Below are 23,925 nucleotides of genomic sequence, written 5' to 3' on the forward strand. Positions count from 1 at the left end.
ATCTCTTATCTCAAGTCCACCACACTTTTGTCTGGCATTTCCAGGAGAAAAACAGGTGTTCGTGTGCTCAGCAGCAGGGACAGGATAACCTCAGTGTTTCTAGGACACATCTTTACTGTACAAACACAAAGCTAATGTAAAGTGCACGCACAGCGAGTCTGTCAGACTTCCTGCAATCACCAGATCTACAGCAAAGCATAGAGCAAATCCAGTGTTTCCAGGGTTCACAATTCCTTTTTGTGCTCTCCAGGTCACCAAGCTTCCCAGAAAAACGGTTTTCTCAAATTCTGTGTGGCAACTTTTCTGGGCAGAAAAGATGATGCTTCTTGGGAGGTCAAGGAATGTGGCAGATATACCCTGAAAGGTTTGCAGAGATGGATGTTGCCCATGTCCTCCAAAGGGTAAGTCAAAAAGCCTACTTTAAGATATACTAATTATAAAGAGTGAATATACACATCTGTACACAATTAAATGTACAGCAAGGAAAGACCTAGAGCCAGCTGATAAGGAAGGGGATATGTCTAGACAGGAACTCAGATCAGGGCCTCAAAGCAAGTACCTTTGTGTCCACTCTGCCTCATGAAGAGAGGTAGTGGACTAAATTCCACACTTGGTGGTAAAGGCCAGGGGTAAATTGTACAGTCCTGTGCCTCAGGAAGTAGAAGGAGGATGAATCCCTAGTTCCTGCATCCTAAGGCATCCTAAGCACAAAGCTGCTGGCTGTTGGGTGTGAAGATATTCTCCTTTTCCTTCCTGTTGAAGGTGGATGCTAAAGAATGCTGCTAGGAGGTAAAACAAGCAAGAAGGAGCCTGACTTCAGCCTAATGGTCAGAGCTCTCTGCTCAGAGGAAAGTGATCTGGGATTTCGAACCTATCTCACTAAATTGCTTCACTTCCTTTCAATGGCTATCTAAAATTAAACACATCTATGCTTCTGGGAGTAGGGAAGAGAACAGGAAACAGAGAAAACCAAACAAACCTGTCTTTATGCCACTTCTGCCCATAGAAAATAGAGGAAATCATCCAATAAACAAAGAAAAACCCCAGTATTTCAAGACATTCAACTTCCCAAAACTCAGGGAAGTATATGGAAATTCCAGGTTGTAGCCAAAACGTGCAATCAAGACTTTGAGAGGTTGCCAGTACTGTGTTCCAGTAAGAGTTGTGCCCATCCTTTCATACAAAAGGGAAGATGACAGCTGAAGGACAATGCTTGAAGAAAAGGGGGAGAAATGAGATTCTCAAAAGAACCCTTGAAAACAAGTTGGGTTTTGGTCTGGATAAGAGAAGTGGTTCACTCTGGATCAGGCCTTTAACTACTTCCTCACACATCAGTCTACAAAAGGTTCAGATAGCACCTCTTAAAAGGCGGCAGGGCTGGCCTTTGGTAACTGAGTATCCATTCCTTTAACTTCATAAACTGTACTTCAGCAGCATAATTTAGGTTATGCAAAATAATCTGGGTTAAGAATACAGTATTCCAATGCCTACATCAATTTCTTGTAAATTGTCACCATACCCTATAGTATGTGCAGCGATGACTTAGTGATTACATCATGCTAGTAACACAAAAGCAATTCTGTTTAAAGGATGCAGGATAAGGGGGCTTGTCAGTCTAATAATTTTTTACTTTTTAGATCTTGATGCCATTACCATGGCATTACCATGGCCATTACTTATGGCCATTACCATGTTATCTGGTGAAGCTGAGTTCCTGGGTCCTTATTTAGGGACCAGGATATGTGATCCAATTTTCAAAAGTACTGATCTGTAAGCAAATCTCACTGCCTTTTCTAGGAACTATTTCCTGTTCTACAGCTTTACAAATCAATCACTTAGATATTAATGTGCCTAAATATAGATATGGGAGCCTGATTTTAGACCTTTATTTATTTTGTCTTTAAATTTTCAAGCTTCCTGCAAAATAAAGCTATTACTTACAGATCTATTGACCACAGAAATAGAAATAGTGACTGACTCTCCCCAGACATCCTATGCTTCCCTATGCTACTTATGGAAATGGTCCATTTGTATACCCTACTGAGCCAAGTACAAAATGGCTGATTTAAATTCCCACTAGAAAAACAGTTAATATTGTGAAAAACTATGCAGGATTTCATCAGATGTGCTGGCTAAAATGAGAACGCATGATTTCCACAATACCCCTAATGAGAGGTGGAGCAAACACATGACGAAGGCAGGAATACCGAGGGAGCGATAAGCATTCAGTAGAATCTTACTACGAAGCCAAAGAGCCATGCCGGTACTGCATGGTGCAGGGGACCAAGGTTAGCTAGCAAGCTCCCTCAGCTCCATGTAGACTTCATTAGAACATGTCTTCATGCAAAGAAAACAGATGCTCATTTATAGTGCATTAGCATAAGAAAACAGAAACTGGCCAGTAATAATTATTTTACTACACTTGTAAGGGCTTAACCATGTAAATCGAAGTTCTCCAGGTGGGGAAGGCTACAGGGAAATTCATCACTTTATTGAGTTGAAGACTCTGGGCCTATGGCTCATGACTAGCACATTGCCACTTGTCAAGCCATCTAAGGCCAAATGCAATCATTTTTCCTCTATTTCAGCTGCATCCTGCTTTCATTAAGTGTTAAAAACTGGGCTTAAGTACCAAGCTAAAAAGGAGAGAGGACACTCAAATATAAGAGGAACAGGAATTCCCAAATGAAGTCAGCTGTTTAGAAAAGATCAGGCATGAAACCTGTTAGCTATTGAAGGCAAGCATAAATTAATAAACATATGTATTAGTTATTCCTCACAGCAGTGAGTGGATTTAACAACGCAGTCTTTTGTCCTCATATTCTCCTGGGGTGAAGAATTACAATTGGTGGCAACAGAAATACGCCCCCAGCCTTTCAGACCTTTATTAGATTTCTGGTCTGACTCACTCATTTTTCAGGCTGAGGCAATTTTTTCTTTTTTAAATCATTAACAGTTCAAATCATCCAAATAGTGTTCTCATTTTACAAGACTTCAGACTTTATAAATTCATAGAACAATAGATGGGAAAGACCTATCGGGTTAATTGTCCCATCTCCCCATACCATTATAGGATGGATTTCTGCAACACATTTCTCAATATATTTTCCTGTCTTGTCTTAAATGGTCTTCCATTTATTTTGGATGACTACAGAATAATTCAATTATATCCTCTCAGGAGGGTTCTTTAAAGATATTCAAGAACATTTTCTACTCTAAAGCTCCTTATTCCTACTAATAAAAGTGGAACTGTGTAAGATGAATCTTTTTCACGCAGGATGCTTTCATACTTAAACATTTTAACACAAGAGTCAAAACCTTTGTTACTCATCACACAATTGTGTAATTAAAAATATAAAAGCATAATAACAATGACAAATGAAAAACAGATGTGGCAGCTGTTTTGCCAGCTGGAAACACACAAAAAAATCTTCAAATCATCAGGTATGCAATTTATGTCTATCTTTAGCTCATTTAGACCCCCAAGGATATGTGAAAGTCCTCTCCTATAATCCACCTGCACTTCAGTGCTTTTGCATTTATGAATGCTACTCTGAACTGACAAGGATTTTGTGGCACTGAGGTACTCTGAACTGAATGAACTAATACTATCATATTATCTCCTCTCAAGATGCTAGGTATTCCAATTAAGCTATACTGATCCTTCATACAACTGCTGAAAAGATACGAACAGAGCTAATGGAGCCTGGCTTCCTGAAGTCTGTCAACTGTCTCTGTGGCTTTTTAAGAATATTACAATTTTCTTTTACAGCTCCACACATAAGCAGAACTCCCCCTTTCTTACAATTACAATTCTCCATCCACAGAGGAATTTGGAAATGAAATGCATGCTGTTATGCTGAACGGCAGAAAGTACCCAGTAGGATTTTAAGTTAGGTTCAGCTTGCAAATGCTTATGTGATCATCTCTCCTTTCTCTACCTATTTATTTGAAGAACCTGTAAAGTAAATCAGATAATTCATGTCCTATCACCTAAGAGAGGATCACCCTGTAGTCTGACCCTCCCCTAGCACATATACCAAGACATGAAGGTCTATATATCTGTGTTCATGTGCATATTAGCATATGATATTGACTATTGTTCTTTAGGAAGCCCATGAGATCTAAACCTGGGGATTAATCCACGTCTTACACATTCTCAGTTGTGTTGTTTTTAATCTGTTGTTAAACAGGATTATGAACAAGTTGGACAATTACTGGCCAAGCCTGTCATTGCTTAAGAACGAGCATATAGAAACGCATACCATCTGAGGCACTGATTTCCACTCGTTCTTACTTCAGCGAGTTTGCTAATTATAAACATTTCAGAGGTACAATACATCTGGACACCTGCTGTTCTTGTTCAGTTCTGAATCTCTTCCAGACTTGTAAATCTTTCCTCTTTATTGCCATTCAACAACAACAACAACAACAGCAACAACAAAAAAGGCAAGCAAATGTAATACTCAGCCTAATTCAGTACATGCTCAGGGTGGGATCTTTCCAGATTTCCTGGCACAAACAGCACCCAGTCCCTGCCAGTTTAGCACCGATTCTGACCAAACTTGTCTAGAGCAAAAGACAGACACCACTGAAGGGATGGCAGAGGAAGGAGTAAAAATCATCACTTTCAGCAATCCCACTCCAACCAAAGGGTAAACAATGGCAATTAAACAGGAAGAGTGGCACATGGTGGATCTCTGCAAGAATAAATGCAGACGATAATTTGGGAGCTTGCCCTGCCCAAGGAGCAAAGAGTTTAGTGGCAAGACATTTCATCTGAAACATGGCAATTATGCTGACTCCTGCAGTCTCCCAAAGACTTCCTATGTGCCTGGGTTTAAGTCAATTAATCTTCAAACTTTCCACCTATCCAGCTACTGACAGGTATATACTAAGGTACTGAGGCTTCAGCTGTACCAGTAAATTAAACTGCCCTCGCCTCTAAGACAAGAACGTCCTAACTCTTGACCCATGCCTGGGAATGGTTTGCAGTAGTTGGCACAGGCTAAAAACATGCCAAGAACCATTCCAGCAGCTTACCATGATACAGATGTCACTCTAATGCCTAGAAATGCCCCAGGCACAGCTCAGCTTGCTGGCAGAGGTGTGACCTGACTCAAGCAGACACACAATGATCTCTGCTCTGGAGAAGGCATCACTGACAATCCTGGACCACACTATGTGTATGGACACTACATTTCAGCCTGCCTAGATCTGTCATTGCTTTGTCCCAGTATGAGACTGGGGGAGGATGTGCATATTTTAAAATAGAGAATGGCATTATTTGTGCAGCAAACCAAAATCACTAAAGGTTTTCAGAATTCAGCTCCATAAAAATCCTCCTATACTTTTGCATACCTGTCAACTAAGCTAATTTATGTGCAAATACTTAACCAGCTTTTCCAACACAAGTATTTCCAAACAATATTCCTCTGCTTTAAAAAGGTGAAGTTTATCCCAGAGACTCGCAGCCTCAGTCACCTGGAGGTGCAGCACTGTACGCAAATTCTCACTGCAAGTCAGTAGCATAGCTCAGAACAGAACGTTCTAAACGTTTTCTGTCTCTTCTTATAACTTACAAGCAGTTTTATGGCAGACCATTCACGAAGTCCTGAAGACACTGACGCAATTAAATCTCCTGAGAACATTTTCCTATAACAAAATGGTGTCTCCATCCACATAACAGCAGGTGATTTTATTACAGTATTTAGAACAGGCAGAATTCTAGCATACCACATTTTGAACTCTAAGATATATTGTTGGATACTACTAGGAACAAATCCCCACTGTATTTGGCAGGAGATCTTTCTCCTCCTTGGTTGATATGCATTTATACAGTGGGTATACAAAAATAAATGTTATAGTACAAACCACTCACGACGAACTAAGCCAAACCAAGTTCTAAATACACATGAATTTCCCTGAAAAAGACTTACTAGTTTTTTCCAGTGGATGGAGGTAGCAACTGGATTTGGGAGGCAACAAAGAAACTAATGGAAAGTCATCCTCAGGGTGGGAAGTTTTAAAGTTCATAATACACACTCAAAAAGTAGAATCTTTTTTTCCCCCACCCAATCTTGACCCATCAGAGATTTTCTGTTTGAGCAAAACTGAGCTGGCTAGCTGCTTACAACTTGGAAAACTGTAATCTTCTCCACACAACCAGTCTCCACCCAACAATTGTACAAGTTGCCAAGGCATCCATCAATAGACACGTACATATAAACGTTAAGTATTTGCTTTTCCTACCACAAAAAATTACACCAATCTATAGCACCCATCGTTTCTGGTAAGCATATACAAGAACCAAGAAAATAATTAAGTCTATGAGAAACCAACTGTTACTGCATCCTGGGCCAAATAGTCCCTCAGACCAGTTTAATGACATTATTACTTAATTTTTAAGTATCAGAGCCTCTTTCCTTACAAAAAATGGCCAATACATCAAGTCCCAAAATTGCCTGTCTTTCATTAGGAAATTTCAGTTAAGATCCTTTTCTTCAAATCAATCAGATGTTCAAATTATTTATCATGTTTTTATTGTTTCAAGAACAGTTCATTAGGGCAGGCTCCTTCACTGAAGAGTCAACATTTGGTTTTGTTTTATTTTTAAACACAAGCATTTTGCACTGCCTTACAGTAAAGCTGCATTCTTTTAAAATACAGGTGAGCAATAAATAAAATTAAATAAATAAAATAAATAAATAAATAAAAGCATTTTGAATGATATCCCACATCCATCCAATCCTTTACTACTGTAGCTCTGCTTTGGTTTAAGTGATTATTACAAGACCAGACTGTTCTCTCACATATAATGTAATACTGATTTAAAGGATGAATATCCAACAAAATCCTTTTCTGTGATTATATCATTAGGGAGATGTCACTTCTGGTGGTGGGTGTCCATGAACAGTATTTCCAAGCTGACTCCTTAATGCATTAGAGCAAAGCACCATGAAGAACTTCATATGCTCAATATAATCTTCAATTCTCATGTCAAAAGGCCTCTTGATGGCTTTCCTACCTCCTTGTTTGTGAGCCATAGGGCTGTATACTCTTGTTGGGAAGTCATGCATGCATGCAGGGAACATCTGGTTCATGAAAAACAAACTAAAATCCCAGTGAAAGTGATCACTTCAGCTTTAACATCACTTTAGTTTAAATAAAAATCATATCTAGGTGACTATAAAACCCACATGTTTGCAACATGTGTGGCTTTTCAAGTAGGTCTAGCAGAACTTGATCTTGAAAGAAGTCTACCCCTTTCCTGCCCAATCACAGCTCCCTCCCATTTCTTCAGCTATTCACTACTTCCAGCTTCTTCTCCTGCATTCATTCACAAAAACCAGCCACCTGGGCTTTTTAGAGAAGTGTCAGTCTCTTAACAGTATCTTAATGGTGCCTTGAAGCAACAGATGCAATATTTCTGATTTCAAAATGCCACTTCTTACCAGATCAAAAGGATCTAGGGCTTTTGAAAACCACACACAACTAGCTATATTTAAAGACTTCAGTACTAGCACTAACACTAAGCTTGTCTACCTGCCCTCACCCGTGCTATCTTCTGAAAACAGAGCCCGCTAAATCTGTGTTGAATTGGACTTCCAGTATGTAGAGTCCCTCCATAATCATTAAATTCTTTGAAAATGTAAATCCTTTATTATATAAACTTTGCTTTTTGCTATCCCCCTTGGGCTTTTAAAACAATTTCTACTTGTGAGATAAGAAGAATCCCAAACAAGAACACTACGTCCTGATTTTCCCATGAAATCAGTCTTTGAGGACCCAGCCACCATGCCTCGAGGCTACTCTGTCAGGGCTTTGCCACCATGACTGCCACACTAACTCTGAAGCTCTTCCCACTTCCTTAGCTGAAAGCACACTTGCAGGCACACCCCATGTCAAAATCCTTTTCTTACTAAGCTAAGTGAACAACATCTGGAAAGCAAATGGAAAGGGATTGTTAAACTGGCTCCATCTCATCCAAATTACACAAGAAAACAAGTCAGGGAAATTCCCAACATATTTTGTTTCTGCTCTATAATCTCAGCATTTAGGTATTTTAATATTGATCCAAGACTATGCCTGCAGGGCAAGATGTGACCTTTTGAGTTTAAATCCAGTGGTAAAGCATTCAAGCACTTTCATTCATGTAATGCTTAGCATGCTGCTCAAGTGCTCAAGTTCCAAAGTTCTCCACAAATTCCCGTCATATTGTTGCAACAATACAACATTCAGAAATGTAACAGCCACACAATCCCTCTTCATAAAAATAAATACTTCTTAGATGCATCTTTCATTCATACATTTATAAAAATAAACCATACTTGAATAAATACTCATGTCTCTAAGTACAATGACTATAGTCAAATACAGTTCAAAACACTTGGATACATGACAAAGCAAATCTCTTTAAACATTTTAGTGACTTTTTTTTTTTAGTAGTTGTAGCATTCAGGGACCTGCAATTTCAACAAAATAACATATCCTTATGAGCAGCATCAGAAAGTAATGTTACAGATGATGATGCAAGCATCACTTAATACACATGAACTTCCCAGGATTAAAAACCAGATCTAACAAATGACTGCTAAAAGCCTCAGACTCCAGACAGACTTTTCACAGCTAAGTTTCCTATTCACAAGCAATGCCAGCTCATAATTCTGTAAGCACGCTTTGGAAAATAAACTTGACTGGATGCAACCCCAAGCAACTCAATCTAACTTTTAAGTTGGCTCTGCTTTGAGCAAGGAACTGGATCTACAAAGCTCCCTTCCAGCCTAAATTATCCTGCAATTTTGACATACAAGAAGTTTTGCAAGCCACAGAAGAGGTCTGATTTCCCTGTGGAGCCTCAAGTTTCATGGTTGGATGCTCTGGTGCCAGCACGGTGGGAGGCTGAATTGTCCTGCAGGCTCCTTCCTTGGCAGATTGTCCTGCACCTACAAGAACCACGCTCAAACTGGAGTCTTTCAAAAGGTCACTAACAGGGTCTCTCTCCTCCACATGAGTGCCTGCTTCATGAACCCTGAAGGTGTTTAATACCTTCATAAGCACTTTCTTGATCGTTCCTGTCAAAACTTGCCAAAATTGGCCAGCATTTTCCAAAGATACTAGTGAGGTCGAGACAGACAAACAAGAGAGGCGGGATAATCACATACACTTCAACTCTTTTGGGAACAATTTTGAAGAAAAAGACAAAGAAAGAAAAAAAGAAAAAAAAAAGATCTCTCTCAACGAGAAGTGTTTCAAAATTAAGGGAATTCTCTTGCTCTCGCCAAAATTAAAGACAAGAAGGTTTTCTGCACTGCAGTGGAACAAAATAGGATCCTAACAAGTACATAGCTTCACTTACTACGCTCTACTTTCTCTGAAAGAAAACCATCCTATTTCAGCATGGCATGTCCTGCAATAACAGCAGGGGCAGGTTTCTCTTGCCACATGACGAGCCCTCAAGAAAACAGGGCAGTTGGGCCATGCAGATTTTTTTTATTCTCTTCACCATTCTCCCCTCATGCAGAGGGCCAAGTTCCCGTGTGCCCTCCTCGAGCCAGCCTTGTCCCTCTGGCACTAAGAAAGGCTCAGCCTGGAAAGAAGGCCAGGGACAAGCCTTCAAAAGAACCTCCTACAGAAAGGGAAGAACCAGAAGGAGCAGAGTCTTTCTCATCCTTTCTCTTATTCAGTCTCCTTCTTCCCAGCACAAACACCCTAAAACAATAAAGTAACCTCACCTTGCCCAACCTTGTCAGCACAAGTCTTTACTATGTCATGGAGAAGCACTGGTGTCAGCAACAGTAGTTATTGTACAAAAAGTCTACTGTGTGCAAATGACCCAGGGCTTGGCAGTCCCCTTTTATGTCCACTTCTGCTGTCAGTTCACCCACAGGCCTTCTAGGGAAAGAACAGAGTCCAAATCTGACCTGATTCCTTTGTGCTATCTTTTGTCCTTTCTTCCAGCGGAGAATGGGCTTGAGAGCAGGTAGTTCTTTGCCCTCTTTTCCTCTTTCTATCATGTGTTCCCCAAGGCTGTATGCAGCTTCAAATACAATTGGAGATATGACATCTTTGACTCTTTTCTGTAAAAGAAAACAAACAGCTATTTCACCTATGCATATAGGAAAGCAGATTTTTATATGCAACAATTATATATAAAATTAAAGTAGATTTTTATATTCAACACTGCTGGCAGGAAGCAGGCTTCTCTACTTCCTTTATTCTTCTCTGTGCCAAATGGGAATAAGCACATTATACCAAAACAAGTTAGAAGATTAAAAAAAAAAAGTCAAGAAAAAACCTAGTTATTCTTTTGGGACCTACTCTTGGTTCCACAGAAGCAGGGGCATATTTGGCACACCTATAAATCAAGTGTTTTTCAATAAAACCAAGATGTTTTCTTAAAACATAAAATAAATTAGGAAGTCTTTCCACTAGAAGCAAAGAGCAAATCATCTTCATCTCTGGGGTTTCTAAATCCTAGACTTCGACCAAGGTGATCTACAGTGTGCTGCACTCATTAAAAGAAAAAAACCACTCCATCTTGCCTTGTTGCTTTGCAATATCAATGAAATGAATGGATGGGTAAAGATACCAACATGGCTATAAAACAAGATTACAGACATGCAGGGGCAAGACAAGCCATCTTCCAGCACAGTTCTGAAAGCAAAACTCACAGCTCCACACCCCCACCCCACCCCCCCACCCCCCCCCACCCCGCCTCAGCACAGTTAACACTTGGAGTATGTAAAGAAAATAAGTTTTTCAGTTTCTTTATTTGCTATATTCTAGGCTTCATACCAGATGTATTAAATGGTGCCACATTATTGGTCTGAAGGGACGAAAGGATTGTGTTTTCTTGTTGTTGGAGACCAAGCCACAAAACTCATACCATTTGTCAGAACATGTGATGCCTAAATCCAGTTTGCTGTATGAGGACAAAATGTTCATTGTGCTCTGTTCAGTCCTGACTTCCAAAATCCAATTTACCAGAAAACAGAAGTGGCAAATGCTCTACCTTTTCATAGGCAAAGATTCCTCTTAAATTTTACTTACTTAAAAAATTAGCTCAGATGAAATTGAGGCAATAAATACCATAAGTAAGCACAACAAATCTTCAAATGGACCAACTCTCAACTTCGCCTTGCATCAGTTAGCAGGCTTCTCTGAACACAACCTGCCAACCACAACAAGTAATTGAGATGCAATGCAACTTAAATTGCATCTTCCAGATGTGGGAAACCTGGGCACTAACTGGCTTTCTGACCACCTTGTCTGATCTGTTTCATGGCAACTGTTTGCTATCTCTAATACGTTCACTGGCCACAGGTCTCTGAAGTCAGACAAAGATGATTGGCTAACCAAATGCCCAAATCATCGGTTAGCCGGGTGAATAATAGCAAAGACCAGGTTGGATGACATTTACCCTCCTGCATCTTGAAGCCTCCAGGCAGCCCGTGAATTCCCTTCCCCGTTATCGATGTCTGCCATGGCCCCGTGCCCAGCAGCAGCCCAGAGCACCCGAAATTTTAGACTGTGCATTGCTTAGAGCAGTTTGTGTGTTCTTGGTAATGGACACCGATTGACAGCGGACATAGTGGCAGTAGTAATGGCAGCTCTATGACCTCTTCCCCATCCCATAAAAAGGACCATGCACACTCTGGGGCACTGCTAATCCCCTCAGCAGAAGAGACACTGATGCCTTCAGCCCCCTCCATAGTCCCACCCTCGAGGTAGGAGTTGTACCATACTGAGATTACTAAATAACAATACTACAACTCACAGAAGCTACTAGCTTTGCTCTCACAGAACATCACATGTATTAACTTAAGCATACAAGACCACGTATACAGAGAAACAAAACTATAGAAGAGCATGCCATGCAGCAACAGTCAAACACAATAAATCATCAGGCAAATCGCCACCTAATCCAACTGTATGCAACCACTGTGTAAACATGGAACTATTAAAAATGTAGGGAGTGGGTTAAATCAAAATCCACCTATAGTTTTTCCAGCTCTGCTATTGCAGTATGGCAAGAATAAGTGCTTAATGACTTCTAAGTGTTTTAATATGATCTTGCAGGGTTTGGTCCCATGCCCTTTGAAGTCAAAAGACAAGTTTCCCATTGACTTCAATGAATATTGGAGCGTGCCCATATTGTTCACTGGTGTCTCTTTCTGCTTCATTTTAGTGGTAAAATTGTGACTTCCAGCAGCTAGATTAATTACATGTGTGGATATTCCCTCACCACAGCCCTGGGGAAATACATTTCACATGCCCACTTGTCTTTAATTAAGGATGAAAGCATGAATGCTACCCAGTTATTAATTTTGCCACATGTTCAGTCCCTTCTGCTCACAATCCTACAAACACGAAGGCAGCAGTCTGTGGGATTTGTCCTCAGTAAGACAGTTCTGCCTCGCAGGTACACCACAGACTGTCTGGGATGTGAGCACGTAAAGAGAATAATGAGTATTTGCCCAAACACAATCTGGAAAAGTACTATTTTAGGTTGGAAATACACCCAGTTTCTTTCTCTTTCAGTCTACCTAAACGTACCACTTCCAGTCATTGAATCATATAGTGATGACACAGCCCACAGATTGCTTTTAAATATTCCTGATTTCTAAAAGGAAGTCAAAAGATTCAATGACAATCAGGTTTGAGATAGACTGAAAAATCCTTCGAGTCAAGGAAACTGTATGTGTTGCTTTTTGTATCTGTTACATGGCCCTAACGAAGCAGATTTGCCAAGGGAAAATTTCCACAAACGGCTTTTATATGTATTCAATGTTTTTCACCATGACGCTGCTATGCTGAGGAAGTGTCAAAAGTTAAAGACACTTCTGCATCATGAGAAAGCATCCTTGGCAAATCATAGCACACAGACAGCACAGCTTCATTAATGGAAAAAATGTCTGGAGGACATTAAAACAAGTGTAATATCCAAGGAGTTAACATTATCAACAGAAACAACCATGTAACACGGGTTCAGTGAGTAACAGCAGTAAATATCCAGTCTGTACAGATTGGATGTCACTAGACTGCTGCAAGTTTTCTTTCACTGTGCCTGAATTAGATTGGGGACCTGAAGCTGGGTTTCCCACAAGCCATGAGCTATCCCATGTAGTTTTCTTGTTCTTACAAGCAGTTTCTCTAGGGTGGTGGGCTTTTTTCTTTCTCTCTCTTTCAGACCAGATTTCATTCAGGACATAAGAAACTTTTGCAGCAAGGCTTTTGCAGAAATCAATAGACTTCAGTCCCAGTAAATTACCCTTCTGCCAGTATCCCTTCATGCAATGGAAACAGCCCTAGTCAGCTGTATTGTTTCATTGGGATCTTTTATCTTTTCCTGTGAGGCATGTTGTGTGACATGACCCTGAATTGAAAAAAAAGCTGGTTTTGTATGAACAAGCTGGGGTTTTATCAAGGGTATTACAGGATGATCCCTCACTACTATCTAGCAAAGGCAAAGAACTCCATGTCCAAAACCCCACACTTTTAAGAATATCTAAGAAAGCAATAAGGCACTGAGGGATGTTTCAAAAGACACCATGGTCCTGAAAGCTCACCCTAACAAAGAGCAGGCTTGCCACCTCCTCCCCCAAAACAATCACCTCAAAGAAATATGCATTTTTTAAATGCTGTGGTAGAAGCTGGGCATAGCCACATATTTCTTCCTTTTTGTTTTCTGGCATAGCAGGGGAGAAGAAACCAAGCGAGCAAAACCTCTGCCAGATTTATGACTGCATTTCTATTTGGCTCTAGTAGCAAAAAGTCCTAAAAATCTGAAAAGTAATCACAGAGCAATGATCAAATGTCGGACCTGTGATTCTGAACATAATTTCCAATTCCCTCTCGAAGATGGAGTTTATTGTAAGAAATCATTTTCTGCGGTTCTCGTAGGCACAGCCTAAGGCACACCATGACAACACAAACACAGGCACAGATTCGAACATCCTAAAGGCACGCTGACTTGGCAGGCAGCCGCTGCCTTCTCCAACCTTAACTTTGTGCTACCAAGAACCCACACACATCAGGAACTTGGGCAAATTTGGATGGAACAAGAAAGGGTTTTAGTCAAGGGATTGGATTTACTCTGTTCATGGTGTGAGTGGTTGCCAGAGAGGACTGGATATCATTTCAGCTTTCTTTCAGCTCAGTGCCATGGTACAGTCAGGGGACTGTACATAAGCCCAATAAATCATCACATATAATCCACTTTCTTCTACAAGGTGAAAGTCTCCAGCAGGGGCTCTGGAGAGTGCCAAATTCCATTTTTGATTACGGCCGATGGGCTGAAAAATAAATTGAGATGTAAATAATCCCCGCAATGTACTGCAAGAGTCCTGCAGGATAAAGGATGAAATGTGGTCCTTTAAAACAATAACTATGAAGTAATTTTCAACAGCTTCAAGTGAGGAAATACAAGTAACCCTCAGGGTGACTTCTATGGCTGCCCTTTGCTTTCATCCTTGTTCATGTCCTTCTGGAATTTCTCTCCTTCTTCTCTGTGGGAAAGTTCTCTGATATGTCGGGCCTTTTTTCTACTCCCTCTGACTTGATCTTGAGGACATCAACCCATGCATAGATTCCAGAACTTTTAGTGGATTCAGCACAGCGTTTCAGTACTTCTGAGAACAAGCTCTGTTGAGTTTGATGACTAAGAATGAATTCAAGAACCTAGCTTTTAAAACACTCGACTTGAAACTTTTAGTCTAAACATATTTATTTCAAGTTTTAAACAAGCACTAATAATAGACTATATGAATTTTTAAAGCCTTAAAACACAAAATAAATTTGACAATCCTGATTTAATAAATAAAATATTAACACTCCAAAATGTATAAAAGCCATTGTGCTAATGCTAATCCAGCATAACACTTTAATCAGCTCTCAGGTCACTACCACATAAATCCTCAACTCATTGCAAAGATATAAATAGTTCCCTGTTCAGTAATATAAAAAATGACTCAAATGTCCACCAGCCTTCAGAGACAAAGGCCACTACTTCCACAATTTATCAAATGAAATATCAGCTGTAGGTCTTAATAAACGTACATTATAGCTTATGAATCAATAAGATGACAGCGCTTGACTTCAAAATTAGTTACCTTCTCCTATTATCTCAGCCTCCCTCCCTAAACCGTGAGTCATTCAGGACGCAAGGTTTAAGTACCATGCAGTTCAATGAAAATATCAATTAGACAAATTGGCTTTAAACTGGAAGACAGATTTCCATTCATTTCAGATGAATTACTGTACACATATCATTCTTGTACCTGAAAATGAGTAAGGAGCAACTTAACTTCCTTGCTCTGTTCCTTGCAACACTTTCTGAGTCCAAGTTTAAATCCCCTGGTGTCAATTCCCAGTGCAAGTTAATACTTTCAACCCTCTACTAATCCTGTGCAAAAGAAAACCACCTCTGTCCTCATGAGAGCTTTCCTCTGTCCTGCATTTACTTTGATAAAGATATTCTGGAATTTGTAGTAATTTATTTCAGGTTGGCACAATTTTAGCATTGGTATCTCCCCACTGCAAAGGCAGACAAAACATGGTCATGCCAAAATTGTCTAGAAAAGATCTAGTTTCCATTCCACACACAAGCTGGTTTTTTAAAATATATTATTTTTTAAAATTTTTTTTTTTAAGATGTTACTGTAGTTAAAGGGGGGCAAAAACCCAACTGCAAACTCTTTTCCAGAGAAGAGGCAGAACTACAAGTTTACTTGGTTGGTAAAAGCTCATCTACAACATTATTGGTGATTTTTTTTGGTCAAATTAATAGCATATGAATGCAATCAGAGGCCTGATGTTTCAATAATACATGCTTCTGTTTTCTTTTAAGATCTTGTGACAGCTACAATTCAACAAGTAGGCAAATACTCTTTGTTGCTAAACTTCAAACATTACAAGGCTTCTGAAGAATCCTGAAGTTTAGAGCAGGGGAAAAAAAAAAGAGCAAAGGATTTGCAGGGTGTCACACCCTTGAGTATTCTTTAGGGTTAGAGTTTGAAAGAATGGGAGTGCTTCTTTTGTCCTATTCCTAAACTCATTACTCCAGCACACAACTGTTTCTATCAGGCCAGCAACCCCTCTTGGCAAACACCGATAACTGTAAAGATGTTGTGGGAGAAAAAAAGCAAATCCTGGGGGAATCTGGTGTTAAATAAACACCAGGCACCCATGAGCCTGCGTGCATTAAGAGGACACCCTGAGACAGCGAGGGAAGAGCTGCGAGTCCAAACCCCAGCTGGGTAGAGTCACACTCTGAGTTTAAATAAGTGCTCAGCATCCCTGTGTATCTGGCTTCCTGCTATCAGCTGTGGAGTGATAAAGGTATTACTGATGTCGGCACGGGAGAGATTGCGATCAATAGCATAAATATTCCATGTCAAAGGTTACAAAGGCTTAGCAGTAATGTATCACTGATCCTTTCATGGTAATCAGTAAAAAAATGTCACTACATGCCACCCAAATATGATATTATGTATTAGTGAGCTCAGACCTTGATCTTTCAGCTCAGTACTAAAATGCATTATGACAATATTGTTTCACATCCTATGTATACATTTGAACATTGAGTCTTTTATTGGACCAAACGTTTTCAGTTAGTTTTTATCACACATTCCCCTTCTGTCTTTTATAGTTCACTTTCAGTCTTGCATGGGTTTTTTTTAGATGAAAAGTAAGGAAAATTCCTCAACTATCTGAAATCATGTTACTCCTCTCTGAAGAAAATATCCCTGCCAGGCTGAGTTGCCCAGCTTTTTCCTGGTACCAGGCCAGACACAACCAATCTCCGTAACATATGACTGGATACCTGCAATACCAACAGTACAGAAATACAAACAGTTAGAAAGTCCGGGAGCTGATGGGTATTTCTGAAATGAACACCTGAACTTAGGTGACAAAGAGAACCCAAGAAGGAAGAACAGGGGTAATAATTCAAACATTTATTTATTTTACTCTCTTTCTGAAAATATGATCTATTTCAGCAGGGAATTACACACAGAATAGAGACAATAATTAAATCCAGACTCTTCCTGCACATATGTAATTCTATCACATACTTTTCCACTGGAGTTACCACATTTCATATTCTGCTGATACGAGATTTTATCAAAACCAAGCTTTAAAGAGATTTGTGTCTTAAAATTCATTGGGTCCAGAATATGAGTTAATTCAACGACCTGCTGGCCTTTATACAGCACTCCCTCCAACGCTGGTGCAGAAGCAGAACACAGGGCTCTCTGTGTATGAAGCCGTTCGAGAAGGAGTTTAAGACCCTTGGCTCCTGGGTCATCGTATATGCTAACAGGTCTGCTAAAAGTTTGACACGTCCATGGACCTGGGGGAGGGGTGTTTGGTCAAAACATCACGGTTAGCTTTCGGGTTCATATACTGTATTTGCTTGCTCATTCTCTTGCTTTCTTCCTGTATATGGACATCTAGCTAGGGATAAAAACAGCTGTGTGTATGTGTCATCCAACAAACTTCCAGTGCAAAATCTCACCCACAAGCTGTCCTTAGAGACAGTGACCCCCCCAGCCCCTTCCCAAAACCACAGCCTGTCACAGGGGTGCTCATGAGCCCTTCTTGCTGGTCCTATACCCCTTTTGCTGTGTGTGGCAGCTCAGACTGGAAGCACAGTGCAGCCTTGCAGCTGACGGTAGCTGGTCGGGGGATCCTCCAAGGCACTGTGCCCCTTGGTCTTTGCATGAGCTCAGCCTGCTTCTACACAGCTGTGAGTAAACCCCTGAGCTGCTCTATAAGAGAAAGCAGCCATCTCTCCCTCATTCCCTTGCTCTCCAGACAGATTTTCTTCCTCCTTTTGTAAAAAAATGGCAGAAGCACCTTTCCGAGTGCATCCTAAGAGGCAACGGTGAAGTAATCAAAAGGCTTCTCCCAAAATCTCTGTAGAGGACACAGAAGCCACAGGGAGGGCTAAGACATAGGACACGTTCCTCTCCTCAGCATTTCCCACTGACCATCCCACAGTGGCTGACTAAATTCCTGCTCCCATTTGGAGGTGCCTGTCACTTCTCAAGGGGAGTAAGCATCTTACACAGGTTTATGTGAATTGGGACAGGATCCACACCCCTTCTTGGATCTGGGTCCTAGGGTACATTTTATCTCACACTGTCATAAAGTATGTCTATCTCGTATATAGCAGGTCACCTTATTATCAGTAAGTCAAACATCTACGGGCTGAATGAGATTATCCTGCTGCATTCCCTAGATTTGCAGTGGATTTGTTTGAGAAAAGCATTGGTCTATACCAACTGGCAGATGTCCAGATGTCCCCTCAGTTCTAACCCTGGTATCTCAAATGGTCAAGGTGCCTGAATATCTGCTAGAAGAGTCAGGACAGAAGACAGAAAGCCTGGATGGCTATGAAACATCACAATAGCAGTGGAAAAAATATTTTGATGGATACTTCATTTTAAGGTGCCTAGAATTGAAGGCCTGACAATACACTGTTATGATCCTTTCAACGCTGTTGTGACAAAAAGCATTTCATCAATACAGCTTTATAGGAAACACATGTATGGAACAAAGAAATGTTCTGCTTAAGCCCAGTATCCTACAAAAAACAGCTAAAGGGGAAAAATAGGAGCACTGTGTCAGGATTGAAAGTAAGCAGAAACATCCTCAGTAAAAGAGGATAGATAGAGATGAAAGAAGGTTATCATTGACATTTTTACTGACAGTATTTTAATTCAATTGATCGGAGCTGATAGAAGCGGTCCTTGGAAGTCTTGCAAAGCAAGCAATGCACTACTCAGCCTGCCCGCCCGCATGCATGCATCTGAGAGAAAGGCTGAGTGCGTGAAGAATGGTGTTCATTTACTTTCACTGACATACTATTGAGAGGAGAACAGTTTACTTAAGAAATCTGGCGGTATTTACACACAAAAATATAAATCCTTCCTTCAGTCATGGGAGAATGGATAGCTCCACAACGTGGGCCTGGGATGAGTGTTGCAATAATGTGACCCAAGCCTATTCTTCCACTAGTAAATAGAGGAGGTAGTATTTATTAGCCTAATTCTCTTGACAGCAGGATTTAAAATCAATAGGGGTAAAAGGAAAAAGTGTTATGATTGTCTACTTTGCCACATGAATTTAAAAATGTGAACGGAGCTCCTCTGTGACATCTACTTCTGTTTAATATCAATTCACGTTTCACATGCTAGGTACCTGCTAGAAATCTTCTGAAACCAGGACCCTCTTTACTCCCCTGCGCTATGGCTTCTATATGCACATGAGCTGTGATATCTGAAGAGGGTGAGGGAAGCATATTGTTCTGGCAACAATGAAATCTCTAAGGATGACAAATTCCCATTCACTATTCTGTAACAACCTAATTAATATTAATTAATATTATTAACCAAGTAATGTTGAGGAGAAGAGCTGAAGGAAACTTATCCATTATATAGCACAAGCATTACGGATGACTCCAAGGACACGTCATTAGCTTCTAGGTCTCCCATCCTGCACATACCTACATATAAGCACACCGATGACCACGCTGCCTCTGCGTCATCTCCCTCCCCACCACTTTCCTCCCACCATTCTCCTCTGATCATTCAGACACCACTTCACTAACACCCTCGTCTCTTGAGGCTCCCAGCATCTGCTCACAACCAACACAAAACCAAAAGGAAGAAGAGGAAGGAATCAGGACATATTTCAGGAACCTCACAGTCATTTTAGACATTTACATTTGAAATCATGACTGAATGGAAAGCTCGCCATTCATTTCACCAAGGATAAGGCTTTTCCCCTTGTTTCACTGGTCATTCACAAAGAGGCAGAGCCTCCCACTCAGCAACAACATCAGCGGATACGGCTGCCCGGCTCTCAGACATGGCTGGGCTGGAGGATATTGTACGATGACAAAGGGCAATTGTTTAAACCCCCGGACGGGAGCAGGATGAATGTGTGTTTCTCAGGGGAACCAAGGAAAAACAAAACTTCCCCTTCAAGTTCCACTGGCTTTAAAAACAAACAAGGCAAATGTTTCTGCAAATAAGTGCAAACCATACAGTTCCTCAGATTCAAGCTGAGCGCCCTACTCTGAAGCTGGAGGTGCGTTCATACGGGATAGAAAAAATGGCCCTTTACAATGGCAATACTGCATTTACTGTAATAAGCTTTAAACCGAATATGAAGTGGCAGGTATTGCCACTTCACAAATCTGCAGCCTGCATATGATTACTTTTGATTATTTTATACATTAGCCAGTGGGACAAGAGTGCTTATCCTAACAGCAGCACTTCCTCAAAGCCCCGTCTCTCATTTCCACAACATATAACATTTTGGTGGCAACAGAAATTTATGGCCTACGCAGAAGACTACTCTAGACGATATGCAATGACTCTAAGTAGATAACTGGAATATGCTGTGGTTTGGGACAAGGGAAGAGATGCCAGCAAAGCTGGCAAAGGGCAGAGTTAGCCCCTACCCAGCTGCAGGCTCTAGCAGCTAAATACACACAAATCCTTGGGGAGAGGTCTAAAAGAGATGATAACCAATGGGAGTAATAAGGGACAAAGTATCAGGGGGGGCGCGGGCAGTTGGGGATTGGCTTTTTTAAAAATTCTGGGTTTAGGAAGACATAGTGTAAGAAAAATTCATAAAAACACAAGTTTATCTGCACTAGATATTGCCTTGTATTGTAGAGCTGTAAAATAATCTTCATCTGTCCAGATTATTCTTTTGAATGGAAGCATCTTCCTCTTACCTAAGCCAACCAGACTCACCCTGAGAGCTGATTGTTTTGTGTGTGTGTGTGTGTTCAGCACATCAGACTGAGATACAAAACTACACAAATGCCAGAATGGAGAGAGGGTGAAATGTTGTCTTTATCAGTCAACAAAAACCACTTCCAATGCCAAAGACAGCAACTTTGTCTGACTTCCCAACCACTTCATCTGTGAACAGCTCCCAGTATACCTAAAAGCACATACAGGTAATAGCTGCCAGCACCCAAGGAGCAGAAATAGCTTGTGCTGTATTTCAGCAACATTCAAACTGTTGGAGGCTCGGTGGCTCGGTGGTTTCACCTGCTAATTCTACTTTTTTCACAGAATAAAGTAACTTCACATTAATCTCAACGAGACATGACAGCACACTGCACTGTGTGACATTCTCAGGAAACTCATCTCTTCTGCTCTTCCTCTTTTTGGCTAGCTGCTCTCCTGGGGTGTCCCAGAAATAACCACTGCTTTCCTCCCTGTCATCATCATTTGCGTGGTACCCTGACCACACTGTACACTTTTTGTAAAGGCTTGTGATACAAAATTACCTGCTCCACAAATGGCAATCCATTAAAAACCAAGAGCCAATACTGTGGAGAAAGGCATCTTTCCAGGGCTCAGGCATAAGCCAACTGGAACCAGTTATGTGGTGGGGGCCAATAACACCTCTGACACTGACCATGGCAGACCTCTGCCAGGAGGTAGCTTTCAACATCACCAGCCAAAGAGGTACCGCTTCAACCCTCGTTTGCAGCTCCAAAGGGAACGAGAGCTCTTCACTGCCCTGCAGTTTGGGAGTATGTAGCACAGCATCACTGCCCTTGGGCAGCTCACCTTTCAAAGGCTGCATGCTCGGCAGCACCAGGCTTGGAAGTGGCTTTGTTACAGCACACAGCACCAACAGCAATAAATGTGCTTGCCCTAGGTATGAAACTAGGTCAAAACTGAGGTTGTTTCATTTTAAGGGGTGAAGCTTTTCTTTAATTTTCTTACTGCATGAACTTTTGGAACATCTTTTTCCACGGTCTGTTCATTTCCAAATTGGCTGGGATGCAGCGCTGAAGTAAGAGCAGATCAGAGAACAGTAAGCGTGTCGGAGGAAAAACATCAGACAGTGCAAGGAGCAACTGTGGAGGCCAGGGAGTACTTGGAGAGAGCTGCAAGCACATCAGAAGCATGGCACTCAGAGCTTGGGAAAGACAAAGCGAAGGGGAGATGGAGAAGAAAAGGAAACCAAAGTCACAGGCCAGGATGGCAAAGCTCCAACCCTAAAAACAGCACATCCTAAAAATCACCACCAGCCACCTCTAAATGCTTAGTGATAGCTAAAGAAAACAGAAGAAAAACAGCTGTGGAGGAACCTTCAGTGGTCAGATTCAAGACACAAAGAGAGTCACAAAACAGTCACAGGTGAGAAGCATGCATCAGACTCCCAGCACAGCCTGCTCAAGCACCAACTCATGTTGCATGACTTTGCCTAGACTTGGACATTTACTGGCAGCATGTTATATTCACAGAACTACGCTGAGAATGTATTAAATACACACCCACTGCACTGGCAAAATGTAATATTTTTACCTTTATCTTAACTTCTGTATTACTTGTTCAGTAATTGTATCTTCAAATCCAGACACCTTGCTCTTTTTTATCCCACTGACTGTGGGATTTTGTCCTATCTCTCTGCTGTGGTAGTGTTTCAAGAATCCAGTACAGAGAAACTGATATTGCTTTGTTATAATTTGTCACTGTTTTATCAACAGGAAACTCTTATAAACAAACACTGGGATACTAATGATGCTCCTAGAAATTCTCCTTTTTGTAAAAATAAATGATCTTAAGAAGCAGTAATAGACTGTATCATTTAGTCTGCGTACTTGTATAGCCCAGACATTACATTTCATTTGTTAACCTTCCACTACATTAAATCATTTGTTTAGTTACAGCATATATTCCAGAAATGTATGTAGTTAGGTCCTATAGTAATCCCTCTTGAACTTAACAAGTCCTGGGTCTGGTTTTTAAATGCATGTGGCATCACCTGTCAGTCACAGGTTTTTGTCACGCTTTTCTCTGCTAGATTACAAGTAATTTCTTAGGTGCCTCTTGGCCTTCATTAAAATAAACACTGAATAGTTCAGATTTCTAAGTGAGACCTTCGCTTGGACACTTGAACAGGTTTTACAGTTGTTTACAACTTCATCTAAACAGAAAGCATCTCATCAGTGAACACACAACTCTAGCCCTGGCCAAAGCAGCGATCTACACAGAAGAATCACTCCAAGTTACCATTCTCTCTGTTTGTATACCCAGACAATGCATTACTCCTTTTTGCCAACCATCATGCTGGCAAGTCATGTTAAATTGTTGGTCTGCTATGACCCTGAAATCCTTCTCAAGGCCCCCGGCTTTCCAGCAGACAAGCCCCTTCCCCCTTCGTAGGTGTGACCTGCATTCTTCATTCCTGGATGTATGACCTCACACTTAGCTGGATTAAAATAAACTTTGCTTGAGTGGCTCAGTTTAGTAGCTCATCCAAAGCACTTTATAAAAAATCCCCTATCCTCCCCTTTTAACCAAGTATTTTTGTATTACTTGCAAAATGTAGAAGTAATTTTGTATTTATTTTCAGATCTTTAATGACTATATTAATTTTAAGCTTTCTGTTGATCCCTGAGGAATGTCACTAGAACTAACCCCACTTAATAACCCTACACTGACATCTCCTTTTCAGATCAGTCTGCTGCCCAGGTATTAACTTTTATATATACAGATTTTGTACAATCCTTTTTTTTTTTTTTAAATCATAGTGCCTAAAACACCAAGTAAAATTGCAAGCCCGTAAACCTCTGTTACATCTTCACAGCTATCTTCACTGAGCAAACTCATTACTTCATTACTCAGGGGTTGTTTTTTTTTTCTTTTTTTAATCAAACTGTATTTGTTCCTTTAATTTCTTGAGCAATGACATGACATATTTGCATTTCCATTATATTGCTTATATGGTGATGTCAATCTACAGCCCTTCAGATCAGCTTTCCTACCCTTTTTTGGTATATTGAGACTTTAAAACCCTTAATGCTTGCTGGAATTTCCCTTGCATTGCAAGAATTGGGAAAAGTTAACAATATGGAGCCAGAGAGCTCTTCAGCTGGTCTTT

The 23,925-nt window shown here is 40.6% G+C and overlaps 1 protein-coding gene across 1 annotated transcript in view; it reads right to left on the bottom strand.

The window, feature by feature from the left end:
* ITGA9 (integrin subunit alpha 9) overlaps positions 1–23,925 on the bottom strand; it is a 230,686-nt gene that overhangs the window by 102,383 nt on the left and 104,378 nt on the right. The window contains exon 16 of the mRNA XM_049817094.1: positions 9,924–10,079. Coding sequence (XP_049673051.1) covers positions 9,924–10,079 — 156 coding nt within the window. The remainder of the gene's footprint in view (positions 1–9,923; positions 10,080–23,925) is intronic.

The sequence above is a fragment of the Accipiter gentilis genome, chromosome 14 (genome assembly GCF_929443795.1).
Source record: "Accipiter gentilis chromosome 14, bAccGen1.1, whole genome shotgun sequence".
NCBI lineage: Eukaryota > Metazoa > Chordata > Aves > Accipitriformes > Accipitridae > Astur > Astur gentilis.